The sequence below is a fragment of the Saccoglossus kowalevskii genome, chromosome 4, assembly GCF_978046115.1.
Source record: "Saccoglossus kowalevskii chromosome 4, keSacKowa6.1, whole genome shotgun sequence".
In the NCBI taxonomy this organism is placed as follows: Eukaryota; Metazoa; Hemichordata; class Enteropneusta; family Harrimaniidae; genus Saccoglossus; species Saccoglossus kowalevskii.
The window spans coordinates 2,875,982-2,889,683 of NC_140644.1; the positions used below are offsets into that span (position 1 = coordinate 2,875,982).

The window sequence follows — 13,702 nt, forward strand, 5'->3', positions numbered from 1 at the left end:
TTTTATTTTATTTTATTTTATTTTATTTTATTTTATTTTATTTTATTTTATTTTATTTTATTTTATTTTATTTTATTTTATTTTATTTTATTTTATTTTATTTTATTAAACAAATTTATTTATATAGTAACAACATGAATTTATAGGCGGTTTGACTACGATGTTTTCACGATGAGGCGTGAATGTTCATATACATAATACTATATAAAATGAATCTACCCGAGAGCATTCAGTTTGTAGATGGTTACGCTCGCAAACCAGCTTTCTACCGTATTTAGAATTGCTCTAGTTGGTCTATTCATTTATTTATTCAGTTTTTTTTATACAGGGTGGCCCAACTCAGCTATAAATATATGCTTTCCCATGCGGTCCTGTAACATACAACTGACATACAGCAAAAGTGTTAGTAAATACAATAAATTAAAAAAAAACACAGTAGATTTATTTAAGTTACATTTAAAAATATTCAGAGTCTTGCAATTACAAAGACTTTCTGGTTAAGTATTCTACAGTTTAGCACCTTGATATTTGAAAGCCCTTTTATTCATTGACGTCTTTACGGTCAGCCAAAAATTATGGCCAATTTGTGACTGAAGTCCTGGTGTTAAAAACAAAAACAAAAGGCTTTACCAATTCACAATCAATGTAAGAGGGCGCTCCTGTACAACCATTCAATATGGCGACCAGTCATCCCGAAGTGGGAGCGGACCACGGTCCTGGCGGGTCACCTGGACCACCTTATTCCCGCAGATTCTCAAACAAACAGGTATAACATGGCATGATTCATATTATATCGATGCATCTATGTTGATAATGTAGATCAATATGTGATTGAGGACGTGCAAACATTGACCCCGAAAAAATGCTCTGAGGCGCAACCATTAATACATACATGTACAGGGCAGTAACCTCGGTTCTTGTGCGAATCCAGAGTTATGGGAACCTGAATTAGAAATTTGTAAAGTTCACTGAAATAGACATGGATTATTTAATATATGTTGATTGTTTTCAAGCGGAGGAAGGACTGTACCTTGGTGTTGAGAACTGAGACAATGTAGATGTGAAGGGAGTTATAAAAGAATTGATAGTGATGCCAGACTTTGGTAGTGAGAGGATTCATTTGACATGAGGTTCAAATGATCCTCTCAATAAATGGAAGTGTGTGTAGATGTAAATCCTTAGACTTGGCCTCGGTTTTCAATGTCAACAACGCTCAGAAAATAGCTACAGTTTACAGATTAACAAACACAAACACTTTGTACTAACTATGCCATGTATGCCACTGTCAGGCATGCATTATGCAATACATAATAACGACCTGAAGCATGTGCACTACATACTTAATATAATAAGAAGGTTTTGATGTAAACATATCTCATGAATATTAGGAAATGCCGCAAGCCTGTATTTTCGGCCTTGACCTCCACCCTGTCTATTGTGGTTATTAGAAGACTGTACACACTTTCTACCATACTAAACTGGTAACCAGGGTGTTAGCCAGCCACCAGTCCACGCACCAAACACACTGGCAACTTTTTCCCATTTTTTTGTTTTTTCCTATTGTTCTTTGATAATTTTACCAAAATATATTAAAAACCATCTACATTTTCATGAATTGTTTTGGACTGGCAGTTTCAAATTCCTGGTTAGTAGTCTGCTGGTCACCAAATTTAACACCAGGTTGCTGCATCTTATACTAGTCAACCTTAGAAAGTCACTAACAATTTATACAGCGCCACCAGTGGCTGTTCCAGGGTCTGTGCATCTAACAGACGTATTATATAAATATAATAGTATGCCAGTGTATAATTATGCACACCACACTCCTATTTATACACACTTCATAATTGACGCTTGTTGACGGTAGCTGTGTTTACAGCTGCTTTCCTTAGATCAATATGAAGCTATCTGAAAGATTGAGTCTGATTGGCTACCCAACCCTAACACCTAACTGTCAGACCAATCAGAGAGCAGCTTGTATATACCTGAGGATTGTCAAGATGCGATACTCATCGGTGCAACTGAACGCTCCATTTAAAGTCGCAAAAATTACGAGATGATGACAAGACATGCATGTATTTCAAATACTAATGCAAATTATTGAGTTTGTGCGTATCACATGTATTTTGTGATTTCCGATAAGGAGATAAACTCACTCATTCATTAAACTTTCCAAGCATTTGCTGCATCCTGTGATGCCATTGATCAGAAATAAGATTGATTGATGTAGAATGAGATCTTCATCACATATTACTATAAATGGTTGTCTGAATTGAATACTCCTTCTTTATTAAATCGTTCATTTCATTATTATTCATTTTTTTGAATAATGTATAGACTTGATTTAACCAATCTAGAACTTTTCTATTTACATAATATGTAAATAATGCCAACAGTAATGTACAATGACCAAACTACTGCTTGTTTTTATTGCAGGCAGCTCCGTATGTTTTTAGTGAGGAAGAGAAAATGGTTCTGAAAGAGTGTTCTAAGATGAGTTCCATCAGAGGTAGCTAAATTTTTATTTACTTGTAGTATTCAACATGACATTCATCGTCTGTCTTATTTAGTACACATGTGTGACTGATTTTCATTTTTAATGGGACATTGGTTGCTACTTACGATGTCAGTATGAATCTTGACACAAGTGGTTTACAATATAATGATCAATTTACAACCAAAGTGCACACATGCACACCAAGGGTCAATGTTGTCAATGAATACTGATATGGGCTAAAGCTGTGTGTTATGTTTCAGTATCTACTGTAAAATACTTTATTTTAGCGGGAGTTAGATTTTACATTGATTTTTATGGAGTTAAATGAAAAATGGATTCTATTTTCACTGATTTCACTGACTTCAGGGAAAATAGTGGAAATAGAATCAAAGTGAAAATAAAGTACTTCACAGTAGTCAAAAAACACAGGTTTATTTATGTTTATTAAATAATGCCTTTGAACACATGCATTGAAAGCTTATTAGGATTGACTAACAACCTCTGAATCAAAAAACACACACATTTCCCGATTGTACCATAGGTGGCACACTTCACAGGTACCAAAAAATTGTGAAAATAAAAGAAATGTACAAGGTGCAGGATGCAAACTGTGCACATGATTGTTTTGGTCATATCATCAGTACACCAAAGCTGGGCTACCGGGATAATGCAGATTTACTGTGACATTCATTTGACATAATCTTGTAAATTAAAAAAAATGATATCAAATTTGTTCATAATCAGGCAAAAATAGTCTGTGTAGATTTGCTTATTTTGTAATTATTGAATGTTTAATATTATTGTTTTCAGCTGTATTTGGATCTGCTTGCTTTGCTAGTTTAGCATTTTTGCTGGTCAAGTCAGGTAAGTTTTCACTGTTTTGTTGTTTAAGATTCCCTGCTAGCAGTTAAATTACACAGATGATATTTATAATGAATGACCTGTGTAGTATTTTTCATATAATAAGCCTTTGGGTAGGAGCATATGAAAATAAATCTGATAATATGAGGCAGAATGTGTGAACATCAAGGATTATTAGTTCATGTGTGAGTTAAGTGTGATTAAGATGGCGTGACAGATGATTTGGAGTCAAAATGAATCCAAACATACATTAAAAGTGGAACTATGGGGTGTTGTCAAAAAAATGATTGTGTTATCCATCATTGAAGATGTTTTTACCATGAATGAGCTGTCATGCTTGCTATAGATAGATTACAGCTTTATTACAACCGTGTAGAAAATTTTAAATTTAAGTTAATAATGCATAGCTAAAAAGTAAGTAAGCAAAAGTTGAGTAAATAAAAAAAAAATAAGTGTGATTGACTAGTCTTTTGTTTGTTCATTTATGCAGTTACTCAAGTACTGTACACATAGAGGGCTATAATAGTGTCTTTATGTTTTGATTGTAAAATATATTTAAACTGTTTTTCTTTATCCAAATTCAAGAAATTTGTTATAAGATTGAGATTCCTTCCATGGGGTTGAGGAAGTTGGAAGTGGAAGGATTGGGAGGGGGGGGTGAATATGGAAGGTGTGGAGGAGAGGGGGTGTGATCTGTGCAAGAGGTGAGTGTGAGAGGGGATAAATAATAGTATCATAGGTTTCTGATTCTCTTCTAGGTAAAATATCAGCGTCACCAAAATACGGACCAGTCCCTAAGATGTTGTGTAAGTACTGCTATTTAAACTTGATGATTTGAGACCTATGCGATCCTATTCAATTCAGTAATTCAAAATTTCAGATTAATTTCAAATTTTTCCTATCAGCAATGAATGGAAAAAGTCTGACCATGGCATTTTTGTTTTCCCATTTGTAAATTTTTTTTCTGGTTTCAATAACTAATTTGCATCCAACCACTTTCACATCCTATACCTTTCTAATTATTGTGAAAACTTGACTTAGTTCTATTTTGATATGACACCATGTCAAAACAACCCCCTACAACATAAAATGCAGATTTCTCCTGGTTAGTTAATTCCTATGTATACCAAATGCAACTGAAAAAGTTGAGAAACAAAATTAAAATAAATTTACTGTGAATGTGTGCATTTATTGTTTAAATACAAATAAATGACAAAGATTAAATGACACAATGACTAGTACACTCTGATTGCAAGATATAGACTTCATGCAAAGTTAGTAAATTGTCGTTATATGCCATAATTGTTTCACAGATGCATCATTTTTTGGTTATGTTTTTGGTAAAATATCTTATATAAATGAATGTAAAGAAAAAATGATGAAGTTGGAAAACTCGCCTTTAGCAGAGGCGATCCGGAACAAAAGAAGTTTTGAAAGGTATTAAATCGTCATTCTGTATCTACCAGTACACTCCAGTGAAGGTGGTAGTTGTTTTGCTTTGATTGAAAATGAGACAACTTCACTCTGTTATCAATTGTGTCATGACATTGTGGTAATATGCACATGCACTTTTAATGGACTGGATATTTGTTTTAGAGATTGTGTAAAGCATTAGATTGGCTCATATTATGATATGTTTTAGTCTGAGGCAGAGTGATTCACAACAAGACCAGACAGAGTATGGTGCTACCTCAAGTGTATTACAGTATGAAAGTACCAATGAAATGCCATTATCCAGTCCTGATGTATTTACCAACATGGATGTAGACCCTACCAAAGAACCCTCACAGAGAGATGATCAAAACACTGTCTCAGGTATGAACAATGTAACAGGTATAACTGGAACAATGTAAAAGGTATAACTGGAACAATGTGACAGGTATAATTGGAACAATGTAACAGGTATAATTGGAACAATGTGACAGGTATAATTGGGACAATGTGACAGGTATAATTGGAACAATGTGACAGGTATAATTGGGACAATGTGACAGGTATAATTGGAACAATGTGACAGGTATAATTGGAACAATGTGACAGGTATAATTGGAACAATGTGACAGTATAATTAGAACAATTTGACAGGTATAATTGGAACAATGTGACAGTATAATTAGAACAATGTGACAGGTATCATTGGAACAATGTGACAGGTGTAAATGGAACAATGTGACAGGTGTAAATGGAACAATGTGACAGGTGTAAATGGAACAATGTGACAGGTATAATTGGAACAATGTGACAGGTATAATTGGAACAATGTGACAGGTATAATTGGAACAATGTGACAGGTATAATTGGAACAATGTGACAGGTATAATTGGAACAATGTGACAGGTATAATTGGAGCAATGTGACAGGTATAATTGAAACAATGTGACAGGTATAAATGGAACAATGTGACAGTATAATTGTGACAATGTGACAGGTATAAATGGAACAATGTGACAGGTATAATTGGAACAATGTGACAGGTATAATTGGAACAATGTGACAGGTATAAATTGAACAATGTGACAGGTATAATTGGAACAATGTGACAGGTATAATTGGAACAATGTGACAGGTATAATTGGGACAATGTGACAGGTATAATTGGAACAATGTGACAGGTATAATTGGAACAATGTGACAGGTATAATTGGGACAATGTGACAGTATAATTAGAACAATGTGACAGGTATAATTGAAACAATGTGACAGTATAATTAGAACAATGTGACAGGTATCATTGGAACAATGTGACAGGTGTAAATGGAACAATGTGACAGGTATAATTGGAACAATGTGACAGGTGTAAATGGAACAATGTGACAGGTATAATTGGAACAATGTGACAGGTATAATTGGAACAATGTGACAGGTATAATTGGAGCAATGTGACAGGTATAATTGAAACAATGTGACAGGTATAAATGGAACAATGTGACAGTATAATTGTGACAATGTGACATGTATAAATGGAACAATGTGACATGTATAAATGGAACATTGTGACAGGTATAATTGGAACAATGTGACAGGTATAAATTGAACAATGTGACAGGTATAATTGGAACAGTGTGACAGGTATAATTGGAACAATGTGACAGGTATAATTGGAACAATGTGACACGTATAATTGGAACAATGTTACAGGTATAATTGGAGCAATGTGACAGGTATAATTGGAACAATGTGACAGGTATAAATTGAACAATGTGACAGTATAATTGTGACAATGTGACAGGTATAATTGGAACAATGTGACAGGTATAAATGGAACAATGTGACAGGTATAATTGGAACAATGTGACAGGTATAATTGGGACAATGTGACAGGTATAATTGGAACAATGTGACAGGTATAATTGGAACAATGTGACAGGTATAATTGGGACAATGTGACAGTATAATTAGAACAATGTGACAGGTATAATTGGAACAATGTGACAGTATAATTAGAACAATGTGACAGGTATCATTGGAACAATGTGACAGGTGTAAATGGAACAATGTGACAGGTATAATTGGGACAATGTGACAGGTATAATTGGAACAATGTGACAGTATAATTAGAACAATGTGTGACAGGTATCATTGGAACAATGTGACAGGTGTAAATGGAACAATGTGACAGGTATAATTGGAACAATGTGACAGGTATAATTATGACAATGTGACATGTATAAATGGAACAATGTGACAGGTGTAAATGGAACAATGTGACAGGTATAAATGGAACAATGTGACAGGTGTAAATGGAACAATGTGACAGGTGTAATTGGAACAATGTGACAGGTATAAATGGAACAATGTGACAGGTATAATTGGAACAATGTGACAGGTATAATTGGGACAATGTGACAGGTATAATTGGAACAATGTGACAGGTATAATTGAAACAATGTGACAGGTATAATTGGAACAATGTGACAGGTATAATTGGGACAATGTGACAGGTATAATTGGAACAATGTGACAGTATAATTAGAACAATGTGACAGGTATCATTGGGACAATGTGACAGGTGTAAATGGAACAATGTGACAGGTATAATTGGGACAATGTGACAGGTATAATTGGAACAATGTGACAGTATAATTAGAACAATGTGACAGGTATCATTGGAACAATGTGACAGGTGTAAATGGAACAATGTGACAGGTATAATTATGACAATGTGACAGGTATAAATGGAACAATGTGACAGGTGTAAATGGAACAATGTGACAGGTATAATTGGAACAATGTGACAGGTGTAAATGGAACAATGTGACAGGTGTAAATGAAACAATGTGACAGGTGTAATTGGAACAATGTGACAGGTATAATTGGAACAATGTGACAGGTATAATTGGAACAATGTGACAGGTATAATTGGAACAATGTGACAGGTATAATTGGAGCAATGTGACAGGTATAATTGGAGCAATGTGACAGGTATAAATGGAACAATGTGACAGTATAATTGTGACAATGTGACAGGTATAAATGGAACAATGTGACAGGTATAATTGGAACAATGTGACAGGTATAATTGGAACAATGTGACAGGTATAATTGGAACAATGTGACAGGTATAATTGGAACAATCTGACAGGTATAATTGGAACAATGTGACAGGTATAATTGGAACAATTTTACAGGTATAATTGGAGCAATGTGACAGGTATAATTGGAACAATGTGACAGGTATAAATTGAACAATGTGACAGTATAATTGTGACAATGTGACAGGTATAATTGGAACAATGTGACAGGTATAAATGGAACAATGTGACAGGTATAATTGGAACAATGTGACAGGTATAATTGGGACAATGTGACAGGTATAATTGGAACAATGTGACAGGTGTAAATGGAACAATGTGACAGGTGTAATTGGAACAATGTGACAGGTGTAATTGGAACAATGTGACAGGTGTAATTGGAACAATGTGACAGGTATAATTGGAACAATGTGACAGGTATAATTGGAACAATGTGACAGGTATAATTGGAGCAATGTGACAGGTATAATTGGAGCAATGTGACAGGTATAAATGGAACAATGTGACAGTATAATTGTGACAATGTGACAGGTATTAATGGAACAATGTGACAGGTATAATTGGAACAATGTGACAGGTATAATTGGAACAATGTGACAGGTATAATTGGAACAATCTGACAGGTATAATTGGAACAATGTGACAGGTATAATTGGAACAATGTTACAGGTATAATTGGAGCAATGTGCAGGTATAATTGGAACAATGTGACAGGTATAAATTGAACAATGTGACAGTATAATTGTGACAATGTGACAGGTATAATTGGAACAATGTGACAGGTATAAATGGAACAATGTGACAGGTATAATTGGAACAATGTGACAAGTATAATTGGAACAATGTGACAGGTATAAATGGAACAATGTGACAGTATAATTGGAACAATGTGACAGGTATAAATGGAACAATGTGACAGGTATAATTGGAACAATGTGGCAGGTATAATTGGGACAATGTGACAGGTATAAATGGAACAATGTGACAGGTATAATTGGAACAATGTGACAGGTATAATTGGGACAATGTGACAGGTATAATTGGAACAATGTGACAGGTATAATTGGGACAATGTGGCAGGTATAATTAGAACAATGTGACTGGTATAAATGGAACAATGTGACAGGTATAAATGGAACAATGTGACAGGTATAATTGGAATAATGTGACAGGTATAATTGGAACAATGTGACAGTATAATTGGAACAATGTGACAGGTATAAATGGAACAATGTGACAGGTATAATTGTGACAATGGGAAAGGTATAATTGGAACAATGTGACAATGTAACAGGTATAATTGGAACAATGTGACAGGTATAAATGGAACAATGTGACAGGTATAAATGGAACAATGTGACAATTATAATTGGAACAATGTGACAGGTATAATTGGAATAATGTGACAAGTATAATTGGAATAATGTGACAGGTATAAATGGAACAATGTGACAAGTATAATTGGAACAATGTGACAGGTATAAATGGAACAATGTGACAGGTATAATTGGAACAATGTGACAGGTATAATTGGAACAATGTGACAGTATAATTGGAACAATGTGACAGGTATAAATGGAACAATGTGACAAGTATAATTGGAACAATGTGACAGGTATAAATGGAACAATGTTACAAGTATAATTGGAACAATGTGACAGGTATAATTGGAACAATGTGACAGGTATAATTGGAACAATGTGACAGTATAATTGGAACAATGTGACAGGTATAAATGGAACAATATGACAGGTATAAATGAAACAATGTGACAAGTATAATTGGAACAATGTGACAAGTATAATTGGAACAATGTGACAAGTATAATTGGAACAATGTGTTAGTATAATTGGAACAATGTGACAGGTATAAATGGAACAATGTGACAGGTATAAATGGAACAATGTGACAAGTATAATTGGAACAATGTGACAGGTATAAATGGAACAATGTGACAGGTATAATTGTGACAATGTGACAGGTATAATTGTGACAATGTGACAGGTATAATTGGGACAATGTGGCAGGTATAAATAGAACAATGTGACAGGTATAAATGGAACAATGTGACAAGTATAATTGGAACAATGTGACAGGTATAATTGGAACAATGTGACAGGTATAAATGGAAGAATGTGACAAGTATAATTGGAACAATGTGACAGGTATAAATGGAACAATGTGACAGGTATAATTGTGACAATGGGAAAGGTATAATTGGAACAATGTGACAATGTAACAGGTATAATTGGAACAATGTGACAGGTATAAATGGAACAATGTGACAGGTATAAATGGAACAATGTGACAGTTATAATTGGAACAATGTGACAGGTATAATTGGAATAATGTGACAAGTATAATTGGAATAATGTGACAGGTATAAATGGAACAATGTGACAAGTATAATTGGAACAATGTGACAGGTATAAATGGAACAATGTGACAGGTATAATTGGAACAATGTGACAGGTATAATTGGAACAATGTGACAGGTATAAATGGAACAATGTGACAAGTATAATTGGAACAATGTGACAGGTATAAATGGAACAATGTTACAAGTATAATTGGAACAATGTGACAGGTATAATTGGAACAATGTGACAGTATAATTGGAACAATGTGACAGGTATAAATGGAACAATATGACAGGTATAAATGAAACAATGTGACAAGTATAATTGGAACAATGTGACAAGTATAATTGGAACAATGTTACAAGTATAATTGGAACAATGTGACAAGTATAATTGGAACAATGTGTTAGTATAATTGGAACAATGTGACAGGTATAAATGGAACAATGTGACAGGTATAAATGGAACAATGTGACAAGTATAATTGGAACAATGTGACAGGTATAAATGGAACAATGTGACAGGTATAATTGGGACAATGTGACAGGTATAATTGTGACAATGTGACAGGTATAATTGGGACAATGTGGCAGGTATAAATAGAACAATGTGACAGGTATAAATGGAACAATGTGACAAGTATAATTGGAACAATGTGACAGGTATAATTGGAACAATGTGACAGGTATAAATGGAAGAATGTGACAAGTATAATTGGAACAATGTGACAGGTATAATTGGAACAATGTGACAGGTATAAATGGAACAATATTACAAGTATAATTGGAACAATGTGACAGGTATAAATGGAACAATGTGACAAGTATAATTGGAACAATGTGACAGGTATAATTGGAACAATGTGACAGTATAATTGGAACAATGTGACAGGTATAAATGGAACAATATGACAGGTATAATTGGAACAATGTGACAGGTATAATTGGAACAATGTGACAGGTATAATTGGAACAATGTGGCAGGTGTAAATGGAACAATGTGACAGGTATAATTGGAACAATGTGACAGGTATAAATGGAACAATGTGACAGGTATAAATGGAACAATGTGACAGGTATAAATGGAACAATTTGACAAGTATAATTGGAACAATGTGACAGGTATAAATGGAACAATGTGACAGGTATAAATGGAACAATGTGACAGGTATAAATGGAACAATGTGACAGGTATAATTGGAACAATGTGACAGGTATAATTGGAACAATGTGACAGGTATAATTGGAACAATGTGACAAGTATAATTGGAACAATGTGACAGGTATAATTGGAACAATGTGACAGGTATAATTGGAACAATGTGACTGGTATAATTGTGACAATGTGACAGGTATAATTGGTGCAAAGATCCACTATGACAGGTGGGAAATGGTACAAATAGTCAACTACGTTGTTCCTAGCACACTGTCAATTGATTTAATCTGTATTTTTTCAGCATTTGGTCCTATCCCATTGCCAGAAGATGAAAAAGTCATGAAACCAAAAACTTATGAAGAATTGAGAAAAAAACACCGCCAAGAGTCGCGGGCACCATCTAGCTATGGTTATGGTTTGTTTCCTGCTTCCTCTAGAACACCAGAGCAGTCTACTACAGCAGCAAAAAAGTCTAACGAATTCAACTCAGATGAATATTTTGGATCTCCTTCTACTGCAGGTATATTTATCTCTGCTTCACATACTACCCGTCTCTTTCTCTGCTGCATTACAGTAGGGGGTTATCTCTGTCTATTTCTCCTGCAGTCCTGCAGGTTATTATCACAGCTGCAGGTTATTATCACAGCTGCAGGTTATTATCACAGCTGCAGGTTATATTATCACAGCTGCAGGTACTTATCTTCAAGACTTGACTGAGCAGGTACTTGACTGCATTTACCACCATACCACCATGCAGTTACTTGTAGTTTAGTGTGCATGTAATCATCAGACGTCTTTTGTTCTGACTGTGTACACAGGCAAAATATTAATATTTATTTTAACTGGTATTCATCCAACGAAAATATGTGGGATACTGGGCAAGTTGTTTGCTCTCTGCCTGGAGCATCTTTTGCTGGTCAAGTAATCTTTGTTTTGTTGGAATGGTTGTCATGCTTGCCTAATAACCTTTTGTTTTACTGTTTTTTTTTTTATTTGTTCTCTTTACAGGAAAGCATGTTAATAAGTATGGAGATGTCATAGATGATTAGACAGCTGGTCAATGTAGTACTTGATGAAACTACAGAACTTAGCGCAGCATTCAGAATGAAATTTCCATGTCACTCTACACCTGTGATTGAAGTGACAAAATGATATCGAACCATTCAGTCAACTAAATCTTTTAATACATCTTTTAATGGGTAGGTGGCAATCAACAGGCATTTGGGCTTTTCATTATATCTCAGAATTGATTGGAGTATGTGTCTCATGACTGAAACCAAATTGAAAGTGGAAGCAATATGATAGATATAGTTTATTTTCACTGCGTTTAGGTTTTGCAGTTGAGTAAATGAAATGTTTCAAATAAACTAATTTTGATTTAAATATTTTCATGACTCCTCTTCTCTCCATGTTTAGAATACATGACAAATATTTGTTAGGTTCGTCAGTTATCTTCAGTTTTGCATGTATATTTCATTATTTCAAGCTTGATAGAATATTAGATGATTTATTTAATTATGAAATCTAACTGGTCGCAACTATTCCAATAAATGTTTGATTCAATAGAATTATTGGCAAACATTGCTTTTAATATAAATCTTCATTTTCTGTGCATTATGATGCACACAAAAAACAGCCCTTGCAATTCACATTACTGTTCAGCACAGTAAGAAAGTGTTGATTGTGATAAGACTACCTATTTAGTCCAACATTCTGTTTTTGTTTCGCAAGTTTTAACATTTTGTCAATAGAATAAATTGCATTTTTTTATGATAATGATATGGGTGTCAAACTGCAGTTTTGATTGGTCGCTTAAGTTGCTGTTCATTAAATGTGCACAACTGTATATGTCATAACTTGCAACTTACACATATAAAAAAAGTCAGGAGAGACAACAGTGACATTCAATGTCCAGAACTGTCGCCGGGCACAAAAAAAAAATGTGCACAACTTTGCATCATTAAAACATTGTCAGAGTAAAGCAAAAACTCTATTTACATGTGATACACAGAAATCCTGTTCTATATATAAATAATGGTGCGCCCTCCATTGATACGTAATGTGCGAGTGTAACCATACCAATCACAACCAAAGTGATTTTTCGAGGACTACGAAAGTGATGTAGATTTGTTTTATCTGTTGAGAGGTACCATTGAAACCTTGTGTTTGCGCTCTTGATTACTCAAATGCAGGAAAATTTACACAGACAAATCAAGTCTTAGTGTAAAAAGTATGTGTATTCAAACTAACAATTTGTTGTTACACATGCAACATTTTGTGCTCTGTTCAAAGCAGAG

At 34.2% G+C, this 13,702-nt stretch overlaps 1 protein-coding gene across 1 annotated transcript; it reads left to right on the forward strand.

Annotated features, from left to right (window-relative positions):
• The first annotated feature begins 657 nt into the window (after positions 1-657).
• On the forward strand, positions 658-12,788 carry LOC100376410 (OCIA domain-containing protein 1-like). Its single transcript, XM_002733036.4, has 8 exons — positions 658-766; positions 2,437-2,509; positions 3,308-3,361; positions 4,117-4,164; positions 4,672-4,795; positions 5,001-5,173; positions 11,707-11,925; positions 12,414-12,788. Exons 1-8 carry the CDS (start codon positions 677-679, stop codon positions 12,452-12,454), a joined length of 822 nt encoding a protein of 273 aa, XP_002733082.2. The 5' UTR covers positions 658-676; the 3' UTR covers positions 12,455-12,788.
• The last annotated feature ends 914 nt before the right edge of the window (positions 12,789-13,702 follow it).

Coding starts and splice junctions, on each gene's coding strand:
- LOC100376410 (XM_002733036.4), top strand. CDS start 677: ATGGCGACCAGTCATCCCGAAGTGGGAGCGGACCACGGTCCTGGCGGG. Junction 767..2,436: donor GCAGATTCTCAAACAAACAG/GTATAACATGGC, acceptor TTTTTATTGCAG/GCAGCTCCGTATGTTTTTAG. Junction 5,174..11,706: donor TGATCAAAACACTGTCTCAG/GTATGAACAATG, acceptor GTATTTTTTCAG/CATTTGGTCCTATCCCATTG.